The 17,445-nt window shown below is 31.0% G+C and overlaps 1 protein-coding gene across 1 annotated transcript in view; it reads right to left on the bottom strand.

The window, feature by feature from the left end:
* The window catches only part of LOC145256349 (uncharacterized), a 34,930-nt gene extending 17,897 nt beyond the window's left edge, over positions 1-17,033 (bottom strand). The window contains exon 1 of the mRNA XM_080115166.1: positions 15,545-17,033. Within this exon, the coding sequence (XP_079971292.1) occupies positions 15,545-16,455 (911 nt within the window). The 5' untranslated portion in view covers positions 16,456-17,033. The remainder of the gene's footprint in view (positions 1-15,544) is intronic.
* Between the last annotated feature and the right edge of the window lie 412 nt (positions 17,034-17,445).

The following is a 17,445-nucleotide window of genomic DNA, read 5'->3' as shown; positions in this document are numbered from 1 at the left end:
ATGGACATATTTCTGGCGGACGTAGTTGAAGACAGTACCATGTGACACAAGCGACCAGTGAGAAAATTCAGAAGATTGTCTTTTTAACGCTTTTCCAAAAACCAAATACCAGCAGCAGCAATCTTGTGCTGGGACCGGTTCAAAAAGTATTTAAACGCAACAAAACATTCTTCTCCCTTTTTTCCCCTTCTTTCTTCCTCTCTTCTCGCTCTGATGTGACACGGGAACATGCCTCTCCTTTTCACCTCATCGTCGTTTTCAAATCTGTCGGAACCATAATTACACACACCACACAGGCACCCAAAAAGCCACACATGCACACACGCACCCATTCCGTACATTTTCTATAAGAATTAATAAAAACGGACTACTTTCCTCATGGGACTTTCGGATAAGGCAAACTTCGCCAGTTAAAACACAAACCTTGAAATAAGGACATTATTTTCACACAAGACTTTCACCTTCTAATCTTATTAATTTAACGAAGGACTTTCATCTAACATGACCTTTTAATCTTAATAATTCCACAAAGGATTTTTTTTACCTACTTTGAACATTCTAATCATAATGGTTTCTCAAGAACTCTTACCGATTAGACCTTTGCTTGTTCATCTTGTTGTTTTTGTTGAAAAATAAATGCGGTGCATTTTAAATGAGAAGGAGGTGTCATTTTGTTTCCTTCTTTTTTTTATTATTATTATTTTGTTTAGGGCCGAGAAATTTAATTTCACTTAAACTTCTTTTCCCCTACACGTTCAGTAGATGTTCTGTAGACCGACAGGTGATCAAAAAGTCAGATCGAGCGTACCGGAAAATGAAATGAGACCAAATTGACAACTCGGAAATTCAAAAAGAAAGAATTTAAACAAAATTTATTTTCTATTTATATAGAATAAATAAAATAAAATAAAAAAATAAAAATAAATAAATATAATAAAAGGAATCATGAAAAATAATTTAAAGAATTAAATTACTTTTTTTTTCCAATGTTTCATTTAAATTTATTTTTTTTTCAAATGTTTTTTTTTATGTAGACTAAATAAAATAAAAAAAAATTTAAAAAAATTATCCCAACTATCATCAATGGACCTGAGGTCATCTCGTCAGCATCAGACAAGGCCAGACTATTTGCCAAGAACTTTGCAGCTAATTCTACCCTATGCGACAATGACCATCAACCCCCTGTATTTCCTCCTATAACAGACAACATGCTATGCAACATACAAATATCTGTGCGTGAAGTCACCAAGCTAATCAAGAACCTTGATTCCAGTAAAGCAATTGGCCCTGACGTCATTCCAGTTATAGTGCTGAAAAAGCTCCAACCAGAACTTGCCCCCATACTTACAAAACTGTTTAAGCGTTGCCTTAAGGAGAAGTGCTTTCCAACACCCATCAGTATGCCCTGTATTTAAGAATTCAAGTGAAAAGTCATCTCCCTCTCAGTACAGACCAATAAGTCTCCTATGTGTCATGAGTAAGTTGTTGGAATCCATATTAAATAAAGAAGTAGTCAACCACCTCAATAGAAACAACCTTCTTAGTGACATGCAATATGGTTTCTGCTCTGCAAGATCTACAGCAGATGTGCTAACCCTTATATCACATAGGATTAGTGAATCTCTTGACAAAGGTTTCCTTTCCAGGGCAATTGCTCTTAACATATTGAAGGTCTTCGATAAGGTATGGCATAGGGGCCTACTTCACAAGATTTCCAGCTACGGTATTACTGGAAATGTTTTCTCAATCATTAAATCATTTGTCTCTGATAGATTCATAATAATAGTGCTTGATGGGCAGATATCAGAGGCCCACAGTATTAATGCTGGAGTCCCTCATGGGTCCATCTTGGGCCCAACTCTCTTTGTGATCTACATTAATGATCTCCCAAAACACATACTTAAATCATTCGTTGACATCTATGCTGATGACACGACTATCTATGGCAACACATCAAAGGTCGTAAATGACAAAGTTCTCTCTAATTCTCTCTCCTCTGATCTTGAGCACGTGGTACAGTGGGGGAAGAGGTGGCTGGTCACTTTTAATGCATCCAAAACCAAGCTTCTATCTTTACATCATCAACGCTCTGATCCCCATTTGGCATCAATTGAAATGGATGGCTCTCGGGGAGGCTCCATGTTTTGACAAGCTTCTGGGTTTGATCTTTACTCCTGATCTGAAATGGAATACGTACATCAAATCTGTTGCCAGGGACACTGGGAAAATGGTGGGATCCTTCTACCACTCCAGAAGATATCTCACTAATGATGCAATTCTCTATCTGTATAAAAGCTCCAAGAATGGAGTACTGCTGCCACATTAGGGCAGGTCGATTTGTAACTTTTTTCAGAAAACCAACATGGCACTGGTGATGATAGTTGGGATTTGATGTGATAAGGACATATACCAAAAATTAGATTCTTTTCTTGAACAGAAAATTGAGCATTTAATTTTAAAAATCGTGTAGAAAAATGCTGAAAAATCCTTCATTTTCATAGCATTTTTCACAACACTACCTTTGAAATTTCACTATTTTTCTAAAAAAATTCAATTGTATTTATTTTTCTTTCAATGTATTTCATATAAATATATCAATTTTAAAATTGATATATTTATATGAAATACATTGAAAGAAAAATAAATACATGAATTATAATTTTAAAAAATAAATACATGAATTATAATTTTAATTATGAATCACAACTAGCAAAATATACCAACTTTTACTGCATTGATTAAACAAAAATTGTAAAAAAAGCTAATTTGTAACTAAGTCTTTTAAATTTCACAATTCAAAAAGATATGTGGAGATGTATTAAACAATATAACAATTTGATACAAGTTACAGAACCATGTATTTTAATTTGTTTTATTAAACACAATAATATAAGCTGTTATAATAGAACTAAATTTTTTTGTATACTTTCGTTTTGAGGAAAATGAAGGTCTAATTGGCTGGCATGATGACTTTGTAATAATGTGTCTATGTCTTGCTTCCTGCCCATATACAACTTTTTGAGAAAAATCAATCAAATTTGACCAGTGTTTGGCTGCAAAATTGATAGCAGTAATCTTTTTCATTTTTTTTTTTTTTGAGTTGTTCACTATTTCTGGAAAAAACAACAGAAAAAAAATTATTTGAAAACACTTATTTTTTTTATATTTTTGCGATGTAATATGAATAAAACTAACTATTGTTTGGGTAAATTAAGAAAATTAATAAAATTTAATGGATAAATATTTATTTACCTAATGGACAAAATCGTTTGAATGCCCTCTTCTCTCACATCCAATTCATCTGAGTTTATCACTTCAATAAAGGGAAAAATTCCATACACACCCCCACCTCCAAAAAAATAAAAATAAAGGGAAAGGGCAAGTCACTCTCGGAGAAAAATGGATCAATCAGATTAAATTATGACTTTATGAAAAAGGCAAGCGGACATTTTTATTTTCAATTTAGATGATGGCGATATAAAGTAAACAAAATCACCGGCTTCAATATTTTGTTCTCTGCTTACAATGGTTAATTAAAAAAAAAAAAAAAAAAAAAAAAAAAAATACTATTTAGCACAAAATAATTCATTTGGCAATAGTGCCCTTCCTCAAAAAATTCTCTAGAATTTGTAACGCTAAACTTGGATTCAACCACATAAGAAAGAGAAACGAAACATTTATAATGCGTACACAGCTTTTTTTCTCATATAACCTCAATACGCTTTGAAGGGATTTTACCCATTAATGTTAACTTTGTAACAAAAATAAAAATTCGTCGCAGCTTTTTCAGTGTTTTGATTTGATAAAAAGTATCGCCGTTTTAAGCGTCATAAATTCTAAAACAGCGTCAGAAAATGTTCGTAAAAAATCATTTATTTCAATTAACATTCCGTAATTAATGCTTCCTGTTGTGTTACCCAATTAAAAGATATTTTTTGATTTTACGAAAGCTTTTGTTAAAAGTGCAGTAAATTTCGTGATTGTCTCCCCTTGCCCCGAATCGAATTCTTTAAAAAATGAAGTGGCACTTCTAAGAAATAAACAGAAACGAAGAAAAACTCGTATTATTGTACATACTTGTCACGGAATGAAAAATGTATTCCGAAAAATCACAAAAATTGATCAAGTAGTTTTGTTTATTTTTATTATTTTTTTTAAATTTACGTTACACTGATAAGTGAAAAATCGAGAACATAATAATGGGGAAGATAATCGGTGCCTTGGAGTTGTCTGCTCTTGTCTTGGGCGATTTTTTATTTTTTTCACCCTCAGAAAGTAAATTTTGAATTTCTTGAACAAAATTAAAAAAAAAATAAAATAAAAACCTACTTGATCAATATATGTGATTTTTGGAATTTTCACCAACGTCCTGCGACTAGCACGCACCTCATACATACATTTCGGCAGTCTTGCAGTTAAGTCCCGGCAAAGTTTCACAACTCTAGAAGGCTCACAATCACATCAGTATTTTACACCGTCAAATCACGAATATTACGAATTATTAGTTTTAAAATAAAAATAAAAATTATTAAAGTTTTAAAATAAAAAAAAATATGTAATTAATATTTAATAAACTGCGGAGGGATTCTGGTCACATGTGAAAAGGAAGATGAGGATGGTAGCGACTAATGAAAATTTATTTCATTCCCATCTAATGGAAGAGTTGTGGAGACGGCGTAAGAACGGACACTCATTTCCACGAATTATTATAAAAGCATAATACAACAATACACTTTTTAAGAAATGTTTAATTTTCAAATTTGTTTTACTTTTTATAAATAAATTTATATTTCGTTACGTGGTTCATTACTTCAGATTTTATTTTGTATAAATTTATATTTTGTTACGTGGAGTGAGTAATGAATTTCATTACTTCAGATTTAATTTGTTCGTTTTTCTGTTAATTGTTTCATTTTTCTGTTATAAATAATTATAAATATATAAAAATCTATATTTTGTTCATTTACTTTATTTAATCAAGTGCTTACTTCCAATATTAAAATATTTTTTATATTAATTACATATTTTTTATTTTAAAACTTTAATAATTTTTATTTTTATTTTAAAACTAATAATTCGTAGTATTCGTGATTTGACGGTGTAAAATACTGATGTGACCCTTCTAGAGTTGTCGAACTTTGCCGGGACTTAACTGCAAGTTTCTGTATGCCACTATGAGTAAGCACCATTTTCGTTTCGTGACGGGTACGCACATCATAGAAATTCGAGAGATGTTTACTTTAAGCGAAAAAGAGGGACTGTAACTCTTACATGGCCGAATGGAAGGGGACATTAACAGGGATCACACCGTTTTTTTTTTTTTTTTTTCACTTAATGTTAAATAATTACTGAAGTTAATAAGTATTTTATTTTTAGACAATACAAAACATTATAAAGTAAACTTTTTAAAATTTAGGTGCTTGTTCACTTTCCCACCGCGCTATTTTTAAATACTTTTTTCAGGTTAAATTCAAGTTTCACGATATCTTTTTATTTTTTATTTATTATTATTATTTGAAAGCACAGAATAGTTACAAAACTCCCTCTCCTCTCCATGTTAAGAATAGCTTTCAAAATAATAACGTTATTATTTCATCACAGCGACAAAAGTGCACAAGTACCAATATTTATTTTATTAACATTATTTTAAAAAAATGTTCTCTAATAAAGTTTACATTTCTTTTTTGTTTAAAAATAAAACTGTTATTTAAAAATTTTATTTTAATAAAGTTCTGTATTGTTAAAAAATACTTATTAACTGCAGTAATTGTTTAACATTAGGTAAAAAAAAAAAAAAAAAATCAAGCGTGATCTCTTTTAATCTCCCCATGAAGTCATGTAAGAGTTACACCCCCTTTTTTCGCTTTTTTTTTTTACACGATGGTCACCACTTATCAAGGCCCGGAAGCCACTCAGGGATAAGGGTTATTGCAAGTACAGTACGTTAGTGTGGAGATTTGATGAAACTTAAGGGGGCGGTTCATTAGGAATTTGTTAACGTTGGACTTGAACACATCCAAGTTGTAGTCAGGTGGGAGACAGGCAAAAGGAACAGAGTTCCACAGGTGTGCACTTCTAAGAAAGAGGCTTTGTTCATGGAATCCACGTTTTGATTTAGGCACAGATAAAGAGTGGGGGAAATTTTTCACAGTGGATTCAGCTAGACGGGTGTTTTTCGTGAAAGATTGGCGAGGGGGGACCAGAGATTGGAGTTCAGACGAGCACCTGCCATGGAAATAACAATAAAACAAGGATAGGCTCGCAACGTCTCTTCTGTGGGAGAGGTTGCAGGGTAGAGAAAAGGGCATCCCCACTAAGCCACGAAGTCTATTTTGTATTCTGTCAAGGCAGGATAGGCTGTTTTTAGCAACTCCTGCCCAGATGTGGCAGCAGTACTCCATCCTTGGATGTACTTGGCTTTTATACAGATAGAGAATTGCATCAGCAGTGATATCTTCTGGAGCGGTAGAAGGATCCTATCATTTTTCCATCAACCCCGGCAATATGTTCCATTTCAGATCAGGAGTAAAGGACAAACTCAGAAGCTTGTCAAAACATGGAGCCTCCCCTAGACAAGAGCCATCCATTTCAATTGATGCCAGATGGGGATCAGAGCGTTGATGATGTAAAGATAGGAGCTTGGTTTTAGATGCATTAAAAGTAACCAGCCACCTCTTCCTCCACTATACCGTGTGCTCAAGATCAGAGGAGAGAGAATCAGAGAAAACTTTGTCATTTACGGCCTTTGATGTGTTACCATAGATGATCGTCATCAGCATAGATGTCAACGAATGATTTAAGTATCTGTTTTGGGAGATCATTGATGTAGATCAGGAAGAGAGTTGGGCCCAGGATGGACCCCTGAGGGACTCCAGCATTAATACTGTGGGCTTCTGATTTCTGCCCATCAACCACTACTCTTATGAGCCTATCAGAGAGAAATGATTTAATGATTGAGAAAACATTTCCAGTTATACCATAGCTGGAAATCTTGTGAAGTAGGCACTTAGTCCATACCTTATCGAAGGCCTTCAATATGTCAAGAGCAATTGCCCTAGACAGGAAACCTTTGTCAAGAGATTCACTAATCCTATGAAATATAACCATTAGCACATCTGCTGTAGATCTGGCAGAATGGAAACCATATTACATGTCACTAAGAAGATTATTTCTGCTGAGGTGGTTGACTATATTTAATATGGATTCCAGCAACTTGCTCATGACACACAGGAGACTTATTGGTCTGTACTGAGAGGGAGATGACTTACCACCTGAATTCTTAAATACAGGGTATACTGATGAGGTTTTTCAGATTGTGGGGAAGCATTTCTACTTAAGGCAAGGCTTAAACAGTTTTGTAAGTATGGGGGCAAGTTCTGGTTGAAGCTTTTTCAACACTGGAATGCCGTCAGGGCCAGTTGCTTTACTGGAATCAAGGTTCTTGATTAGCTTTGCAACCTCACGCACAGATATTTGTATGTTGCATAGCATGTTGTCTGTTATAGAAGGAAATACGGGGAGTTGATAACCTTCATCGCATAGGGTACTATTAGCTGCAAAGTTCTTGGCTAATAGTTTGGCCTTATCTGATGCTGACGAGATGATCTCGGGTCCATTGATGATGGTTGGGATAGAACGCACACTTCTGTTCAGGATCCTGTTAGCTATTTGCCAAAACTGGTGGGAACCAAGCCGCTGCTCAACTACTTTGGATTTAACAGACTGAGCATATAGCTCCCTTGCATTTTTTATTACTCTTTTACAGTAGTTGCTGGCATTCCTGAAAGCAGTTTTAGTCTCTGAGCATCTATTACATTGGTACCTATGGAAAAATGATATCTGTGCACAATGGCAGCAGCACATTCTGGGGAGGACCATGGCTGGCTGTTAGGTTTTTGTTGGAATTTTTTGGATGGTATGAATCGGTCTATGCATACAATTAACCATTCGGTCAGGTCTGATACTATAGAGGACACATCCTTTTTAAACATGGAATGCAGGGGTAGGTCAGATATAAATGTACGGAAGTTATCCCAGTCAGGTTATCAATATACAGTACAGTGTAGAGGTACATTTGAAGACTTAGTACATTTCGTTTTTATCTTAACTGATACAACCGAGTGGTCGGAGGTTCCCAGAGGCGACAGAACGGAACATGAACATAGCTAAGGGGAAGTTGTGAGAAAAAGATCTTGAAGGCTAGCATACTGACCGGTAGTATCGGGCACATGGGTGGGTTCATGAACAATCTGGGTGAGGTTATAGGCAATGGCAAAATCATGACAGAACCTCCCTTCATAATCTGTCTTGTTCGAGTGGGTCAGCCACTTCACATTGTGGACATCCACAAATGTGGATGTTAGGCGAAGGATGAGCAGACAGGATGTGGTCGATTTTTTCAGATATACTCTTAAAGATAGTAACTCTACTGTTGTGGGGGTGATAGAGGGCAAATATAAATGCAGTGGTGTAAGCAAGTGCAACCCAAAAGCACACATAAGGTAAATTAGAGTCTTGTCTGGAGATATCCCTACCACACGGAAAGCCATCCTTAATGTATGCACATATTCCATGCCCATGGCGATCTTGGGGGTCAGATTTACATGTTAAGTTAGAGTATCCTTTAATTATGAACTCGTCTAGGGAAGTGGTCGGCCCTATGCCAGTTTCGCTTAGGAATAATATGTCAGGTTTTGTCTCCTGTAATTGGGTTTCAACCTCTGGAAGGTTGGAAGATAGACCCCTGGTGTTGAAGAAAGAGACATGGTAGTAGGGGTCTACGTTGGAGGATGGGGTTCTTGGTTTATGTGCATTTTTTTTCTGGAGATATTTCATGTTGAGGTTTTTGGAATTTGTGGAACAGGTCAACAGACTTGGTTAGAGCAGGACAGAGAGGGAAAGTAAGAGAGAAAAAGACATGAAAATTTTTTTTTTTTGCAGCACATGATAAGGTAAAGCCGTAACAATTACCCACTAGTATGGCATCGAGAGGCCCCACCAGAAACTACTGCATGATCTAGAATCCATTCACCAAATAGCAATACAGCAGCCCCAGTATTTGCACCTGCTGATAGGACAGCCTCCTTAGTGGTTAATCCAAGATTTGGGTCCCTATCAGGCGGATATCGTCAGCCCAGACGAAACGTTTACCTCCAGCACTCTTACTAGTGACAAGGCCACAAGGATAGACATAGAAACAGAGAATTTCCGACATCTCAGGCTAATGTTCACAAAGTACTGCCGACCTGCAAAGCAGCTTTTTCTTCGCCCTTTGTCAGAAAAATCACTCATTGGAAATGAGGACGGAGAGACAAATAAGGAGAAGCGAGAGTAACGAGAGCTGTCGATAACGCATCCAAAATGCGTTGTCTACTCTCCATTAAAAAAAAAAGTATGTAAAAAGACTTATTAATATTTACTTAGTATAAGTCCGTAGTTCTAATTCAAAATTAAATATCAGCCAATGTCACAGTAACATATATTGAGCCAGTTTCTAACAGTATTTTGTCTAGTTTTTTATTTTTAACTCCTTTTCCAAAACTTACTGTGTCAGACAGTTGGGCGCTATTTTAAATTTTCCAATACACTGGTAAACACTGTATGTTTTTCGAGCTAAATCAACATGTTACATGAAATAAAAACACTAAAAAATTATTCAGTAAGGTAGAAAAGCAATTTATCTTGCCTTTGATAACATTTATTTGTTATATATTTGTGTTTCGACAACTTTTTCGAACCTATGTGTACACTAATAACAAACCCCAAAAGCCGTTCTTAACATGGGGAGATTGGGGGTGTTTATTCCGAAAGGCATTTTCTTATTTTACAACCTCTCCATGTTAAACATGACTTTTGGAATAAACATCCATTTCAGATTGGACAACCAGTGCACATTGATCAACAATTAAATTTAATTTTACAAACTAAATTATTATTTTACAATTTAAATTATTTTTTTAAAATTTAAATTATTTTTTTACAATTTAAATTATTTTTTATAATTTAAATTATTTTTTTACAATTTAAATTATTTTTTTATAACTTAAATTATTTTTTATAATTAAATTATTATTTTACAATTTAAATGATTTTTTTTATAATTTAAATTATTTTTTTATAATTTAAATTATTTTTTATAATTAAATTATTATTTTACAATTTAAATGATTTTTTTTATAATTTAAATTATTTTTTTCCAATTTAATTATTTTTTATAATTTAAATTATTTTTTACAATTTAAATTATTTTTTTATAATTTAAATTATTTTTTATAATTAAATAATTATTTTACAATTTAAATGATTTTTTTTATAATTTAAATTATTTTTTTATAATTTAAATTATTTTTTTATAATTTAAATTATTTTTTATAATTTAATTTACTTTTTTATAATTTAAATTATTTGTTCATAATTTATATTATTTTTTTTATAATTTAAATTATTTTTCATAATTTAAATATTTTTTTTATAATTAAAATTTTTTTTTGTATAATTTAAATTAGTTTTTTATTATAAGTTGATTTATTTTTTTACACATTAAATTATTTTTTACAATATAAATTAGTATTTTATAATGGTAATTATTTTTTTATAATTTGAATTATTTTTTATAATTTAAATAATTTTTTACAATTTAAATTATTATTTTACAATTTAAATTATTTTTTATAATTTAAATCATTTTTTTACAATTTAAATCATTTTTTTATAATTTAAATTAGTTTTTACAATTTAAATTATTGTGTTATAATTTATTTTTTTTATAATTTAAATTATTTTTTTATAATTTAAATTATATTTTTGCAATTTAAATTATTTTTTTTAACTTCAATTATTATTTATAATTCAAATTATTTTTTTATAATTTAACTGATGAAAAAAATTTAAATTATTGTTTTATAATTTAAATTATTTTTTTATAATTTAAATTATTGTTTTATAATTTAAATTATTTTTTTACAATTCAAATTATTATTTTACAATTTAAATTAATTTTTATAATTTACATTAATTTTCATAATTTAAATTATTTTTTATAATAAAAATTATATTTTATCACTTAAATTATTTTTTCATATTTTAAATTATTTTTTTATAATTTAAATTATTTTCTTACAATTTAAATTATTTTTTTATAATTTAACTGATAAAAAATAATTTAAATTATTTTTTTATAATTTAAATTATAAAAAAATAATTTACATTATGAAAATTAATTTAAATTATAAAAAATAATTTAAATTATTTTTTATAATTTAAATTATTTTTTATAATTTAATTTATTTTTTTACAATTTAAAATATTGTTTTATAATTTAAATTATTTTTTATAATTTAAATTATTTTTTTACAATTTAAATTATTTTATTATAATCTGAATTATTTTTTTATAATTTGAATTATTTTTTTTATAAGTTAAATTATTTTTTTAAAATTAAAATTATTTTTTTATAATTTGAATTATTTTTTATAAGTTAAATTATTTTTTTGTAATTTAAAATATTTTTTATAATTTAAATTATTTTTTATAATTTAAATTATTTTTTTACAATTTAAAATATTGTTTTATAATTTAAATTATTTTTCATAATTTAAATTATTTTTTTACAATTTAAATTATTTTTATATAATTTAAATTATTGTTTTACAATTTAAATTATTTTTTTATAATCTGAATTATTTTTTTAAAATTCAAATTATTTTTTTATAATTTGAATTATTTTTTATAAGTTAAATTAGTTTTTTGTAATTTAAATTATTTTTTATAATTTAAATTATTTTTTTATAATTTAAATTATTTTTTTACAATTTAAATTATTTTTTATAATTTAAATTATTTTTCATAATTTAAATTATTATTTCATAATTTAAATTATTGTTTTCATAATTTAAATTATTTTTCATAATTTCAATTATTTTTTTACAATTTTAAGTATTTCTTTATAATTTAACTTATAAAAAATAATTTAAATTATTTTTTTATAATTTAAATTATTTTTTTACAATTTAAATTATTGTTTTATAATTTAATTTTTTTATAATTTAAATCATTTTTCATAATTTAAATTATTTTTTATAATTTAAATTATTTTTTTATAATTTAAATTATTTTTTTACAATTCAAATTATTTTTTTCATAATTTAGAATGATAAATAATTTTAACAACTTTTAAACAATGTGAATTTTTAATTTAATTTTTTAAAATTTAAAATTGACACATGTTAGTTTTGTTCATGCATTTATTCTTCATAAATAAAAATAAACGTTGTTTATTTTTCAAGTTTTTTTTTTTGGCTGATGTACAGGAGTGCTACTGCTACCCTGCTAGCAAAATACACATCAACTCGAATGTTGTACACACTTCAACTTAGGGAGTAATTTGCGAATTATTTTGTTATTATGCTTTTTTCTTTTTTTCCCTTTTTTTGTTCTGTTCGTTTTTTTTTGGGGGGGGGGGGATATTTTTGAGGGCCGGAGATTATAGTTAGAGATAATTATTAACAGGATAATTGGTGCCAGTCCAAATTAGCACTTGTGGCGATAAACAAAAATAAACAAAAAGCTTTAGCGTGTACGCACCTCTCATGGAATGTCGTAGATCGAAACACAGTGAAATGTTATTTGATGCTAGTGCACTTATTTTTAAATAATATTTTCAAGTTTAACTGAAGTTTTACGATACCTGTTTTTATTAAGTTGTTAGGTGAAAGTACAGAATAGGTACACAACACCCTCCCGTCCCCATGTTAAGAATGGCTTTCTAAATAATAACGTCATTATTTCAGCACGGCTCAATAACTGCATTAGTACCTTTTATTTTCTTGAATAAAATAAAAACTACTCGACGAGAACACTACTGTTTTTGTTTTAATAATTATTTTTTATTCAAAAATAAAAAATAAAAATTTCAACTGTTAAAAATGTTTTTTCCCCCAAAAAGCTTATTTGGGATTTTTTTTAATTACTATATTTTTCATGCGCATGCTCTAAAAATGTTTCAAAATTATCTAATATTTTTTTCACTTTTCATGTTATAAGCCTCTTTATACATGGCCTCATCGACATGAGACTATTTTATTTCTCCTACTGATCCCGATATGGATTTCAGTCTTCTTTTAATACGAGACCAGTAGGCTTCAATATTGTTGGTGCAAACACCAGTAAGCGTATTTTTAAATAAAAAATAACACAGGTATCGTAAAACTTTAATTAAACTTGAAAATAATATTTTAACATAGCGTGGATTCCATTTTGACTTCACCAATTTTTCTGTTAATAATTACATAAACTCCGGTACCCCCCCCCAAAAAAAAAAACAAAAAAAAAAAAACAAAAAAAATGTTATCTTACCATGTTCGCAGTGTTAACAAAAAATAAAATAATCTTTCAAATTAGTATTTGTGTTGTGTCTTATTCAAACGAGATAACAGCAAATATTTACAGATTCATCTGCTCCCTAAAAGTCTTGAAGGAACGTCAGCCAGCGTAGCAACATCTTTCCTCTTTCGTCTCCTGCCCACCGGACATCTCGCTATAGCATTGATGGTCTCGATTTGAGACAAATGCTATCCAGCCGAGGACGACAAGGTACCAACGATGACCTTAAAAAACTTTCTTTTGCTTCTTCCCTTTTAGCAGCCTGACCTGCCATTTCCTGCTGCAAATAGCAATGGCCAATGACTCTTTATCTGAAAGTACATCCTTTAAACTCCTCGGCCTAACGCTCTCAGGAAACATGAGTTGGAACAATTACATCGAGAGTATCGCCAGGACCACTGCGAAGAAGGTAGATTCTCTCTACCGTGCTAGAAAGCTACTAACGCCCGAAAGTATCCTATACCTCTATAAGGCCACCATACGCCCAATGTATGGAGTATTGTTGTCATATTTGGGCTGGTGCATCTACCACTAGTCTCTCGCTCCTAGACAAGGTTCAAAAGAGAGTCGCCAATCTGATAGGTCCTGAACTGTCATCTAAACTTCAGCTCAGCAGCTCCTGTCCCATCGACGAAATGTTGCATCCCTCTGCCTTTTCTACAAGTACTTTAACGGTGAATGCTCTGACGAACTGCAAGCACTTGTGCCCCCTCGACATAAATACCCCCAACAAACCTGACAAGCAGCTAAATCCCACCCCTTCACAGTAGAGATCCCTAGATGTAAGAGAGCCTTCTACTCCAGTAGTTTCTTCCCCAGGACAGCTAAACTTTGGAATTCCCTGCCGGGTCCCTGCTTCCCCAACTGTACTGACATGCAAAAGTTCAAGTGCAACCTGAACCGACATCTGACTGCCCAACTCCCTACACAGTACCCCTGATGCCCATGTCCCTGATAGTAGCCCCCTACAACAAAGTGGCAATATGCCTTGTTTGGGGTGAAAATGTAATACAAAAAAAAATAATAAAATAAAATGCTCTTCATTGTTATTGTTAAAAAGGAAGTTTGTGTTTCTTTTGTGCCTTTTGTTCTTTGCTATAATTTATTAAGAAGGTAAAACAATTGCCCCTCTTCCTAAAGCAGGTTGCGTGTTGGTCTGCCAGACCACATTTACCAAAAATTAATTCCAAAAAAATTTAATTGAAATTTTTCTTTATTTTATGTTTTTAATGTAATCTCCCCCTGCGTCCCACCAAAATTGAATTTGTCATATTTTAGGGTTTGTTTTGTTTGTGAAATTGTTAGGTGAAAGTACATGGTCTCGTAAATTTTTTTTTTAACCCTCCTTCTCGTAAAAAAGTTAATGAAATTTATCGTTATTTTATGTTTCAAATGTAATCTCCCCCCCCCCCCCGGAAAAAAATTGAATTTGTTATATTTTGCCCCCCCCTCCCTCAATCACAAAACTTGAAAACATGTTAGGGTTCACATGTCCATTTCTTTACCAATGTGTAATAACGAGGGCTATGACAAGATAATATTCTTTTTATTATTTGGACTATCGAGTATATATCAGTTAATATCTAATATGTTTTTACATAGAATTGATTGGCCGTGTCTAACTTTGTCAGATATATACTCGAGAGTCAAAATAATGATAAGAATATTCTCTTGTCATAACACTAGTACTAACAATGTCATGTTTTTCCGCCCTTTCCCCCTACTCAGTCACCAAACTTAAAAAATGCTAGGGATGACATGTCGAATACTAGGTGGCCAAGAATTGGGTGCTCATTTTATATTAAATTTATATAGGAAAGTGATCCCCCATTCTAAAATGTTAAACAACGTTTTTTTTTTGTTTTTTTTCAGAATTTCTTCTTTTATATTATTTTTAAAGGCCGAAAAATTTAACCCCTAAAAAAAAATAAAAATAATTTTTTTTTTTTTTTAGGGGTTAAATGACGTCAGGTCAGTGACACGGCGGGTCACGTCGTGAAAAAAATACCAAAACATTTTTAACTCCTACAGACTTATTTTCTTATATCACCCACAAACTCTATTCAGTGACATTACCGAATAGTGACTTATCTTGCTTTTTGGAAATTATTATATATCTATTTTTGGTCACTTTTTCATTTTGCTGTCTATAATTCAAATTTACCTTAAAGTCGTTATTTTCTCTACTTCAGCTGGCCATTTCCTGGTCTTGCGATCGAGTACTTCCTTGAAGAATTCCGGGCTGATGACGCCGTCTTTATTCCCTTCACTTAAAATAACTTCGTTTTTGGAAAGGAAAAACTTGATCCCACTTTCCAGGGCCTTTTCCAGATCGATATAGATCAATACTTGGCTATTATTTCTCATTCCGCTGATCACACGTCGACCATCACCGGGTTCACCTCTGGCAAAATGAATATGGGTCCGACCCATAGTTTTTAGACCCGAATCTTTAATATTCTCCCAGGCTTTGTAGGTCGTCCCGTGAACAACGCAAGGGTGGTTCTTGGCATCTGTGATGGGGGCGAGTTCTAACTGGTCAACCTGCTTCAAAGTATGCCCCTGGGTAGCCCCGATCATAAGAAAATTATCCCTGTCGTGTGTCAGATGGAATCTTTGTTTGTCATTCTCTTTGACGATTCGGATAATATCATTTTCTCGCACGTTTTGGAATTGTGGTAGTTTCAAAATGTCCATTACATAGATATATCCGGAATTATCTACGTATAGGTTCATGTTATTGTTATAAGCCCCATAGCGAAGTATATAAAGTAGTGTTTTTGAGATATCAACATCGTCAAAGGGTTTTCGGAAATTCCTAAAACTTGCACCATGATTCTGAAAGAATGGTGCTGGTGCGGGTGCGTTGTATATTGGATAGTTATAATTCTGATAGAAATTATTATTCCATTGCGAATCCACGCCGGGATCTTGTCGATAAAAATTGCGACTTCTCTGGTATCTTTCTTGGTTAGTGTTACGGTAATCTTTGTATTGATAAACACTATTAATATCAATATTATTATGATGGTAGATACCACTGTTATTGTTTGTAATGTTACTATTAAACATCATTTTCCTAAATAGTAAAACGGAGATATTAGTTGTTAATCTCGTGATGGTTTGATAACGTTAAAAGCCGAAAACTGACTTAACGAGAATTAAACTTAATGCAATTCGTTTTTTTTTTCCAAGAAAAAAAAAAGGACGTAGATTTTTGTTTCACTTTTCACTGTAAAGTAAAAACGCATAATATATCGCTAGATTCGAAATTTAAATTATTAAAAAAAATAATGGTACTTGTACAGTTTAATCAAAACATTAAAAAATGAAAATATCGAAAAAAATGTTATATTGTATGTATCCGTTATGGAATGAAGTTCTCCGAAAAAAAATTCACTTATAATTTGATCAAGTAATTTTTTTTTTTTTTTTTTACAGGGAAAAAACAATTTGTTATGATACCGAACAAAAGGTAGTCATGTTTCGATTTTTGGGAAGAAAGCTAGTATTTAAGGTAGAGAGAGAGTTATCTCCCCGTGGTGTGTTCCAAAATTCGAAGATGGCTATCTTCAGCGCGCTCACATAAAACGAGTGTGGTACTTCTACACTTTATCACCGAATTTGGAGACGCCATTTTATTTCGCGAACCTGTCGATGAAATCCAAGGGAGAAATCATTTTAAAACTATGACCGAAGCAGGCATGAAATAACAAAATTAAACTAGATAATGATTTTTCAGTTTCATTTAAATTAATTTGTTGTTGACCCTTCAAAGTTGCTTTAATTAAAAAAAAAAATATGTTTCATTAAAATTATTTATTTGTTCGAACCCCCCCCCCCCAAAAAAAACTTTTTTATAAAAATCCAATGCTGCTTTCATTACAAAATTGTTTTATTAAAATTATATTTTCTTACGCGAACTTTTCAGTAAATGTTTTTACAATTATATATTGATAAATTTTTATACAGTAAATGGCGCTCGCACGCCCAGTTTAGACAATTATAAATATGTCATTTTCATTTTCTGTTTTTAATTATGTCTTTTTCATTTTCTGTTTAAAA

The sequence above is a fragment of the Euprymna scolopes genome, chromosome 32, assembly GCF_053919585.1.
Source record: "Euprymna scolopes isolate OS-2025 chromosome 32, ASM5391958v1, whole genome shotgun sequence".
Classification (NCBI taxonomy): domain Eukaryota; kingdom Metazoa; phylum Mollusca; class Cephalopoda; order Sepiida; family Sepiolidae; genus Euprymna; species Euprymna scolopes.
Note: the sequence above shows the minus strand (reverse complement) of the source record. Positions and strands in the feature narration are given on the sequence as shown.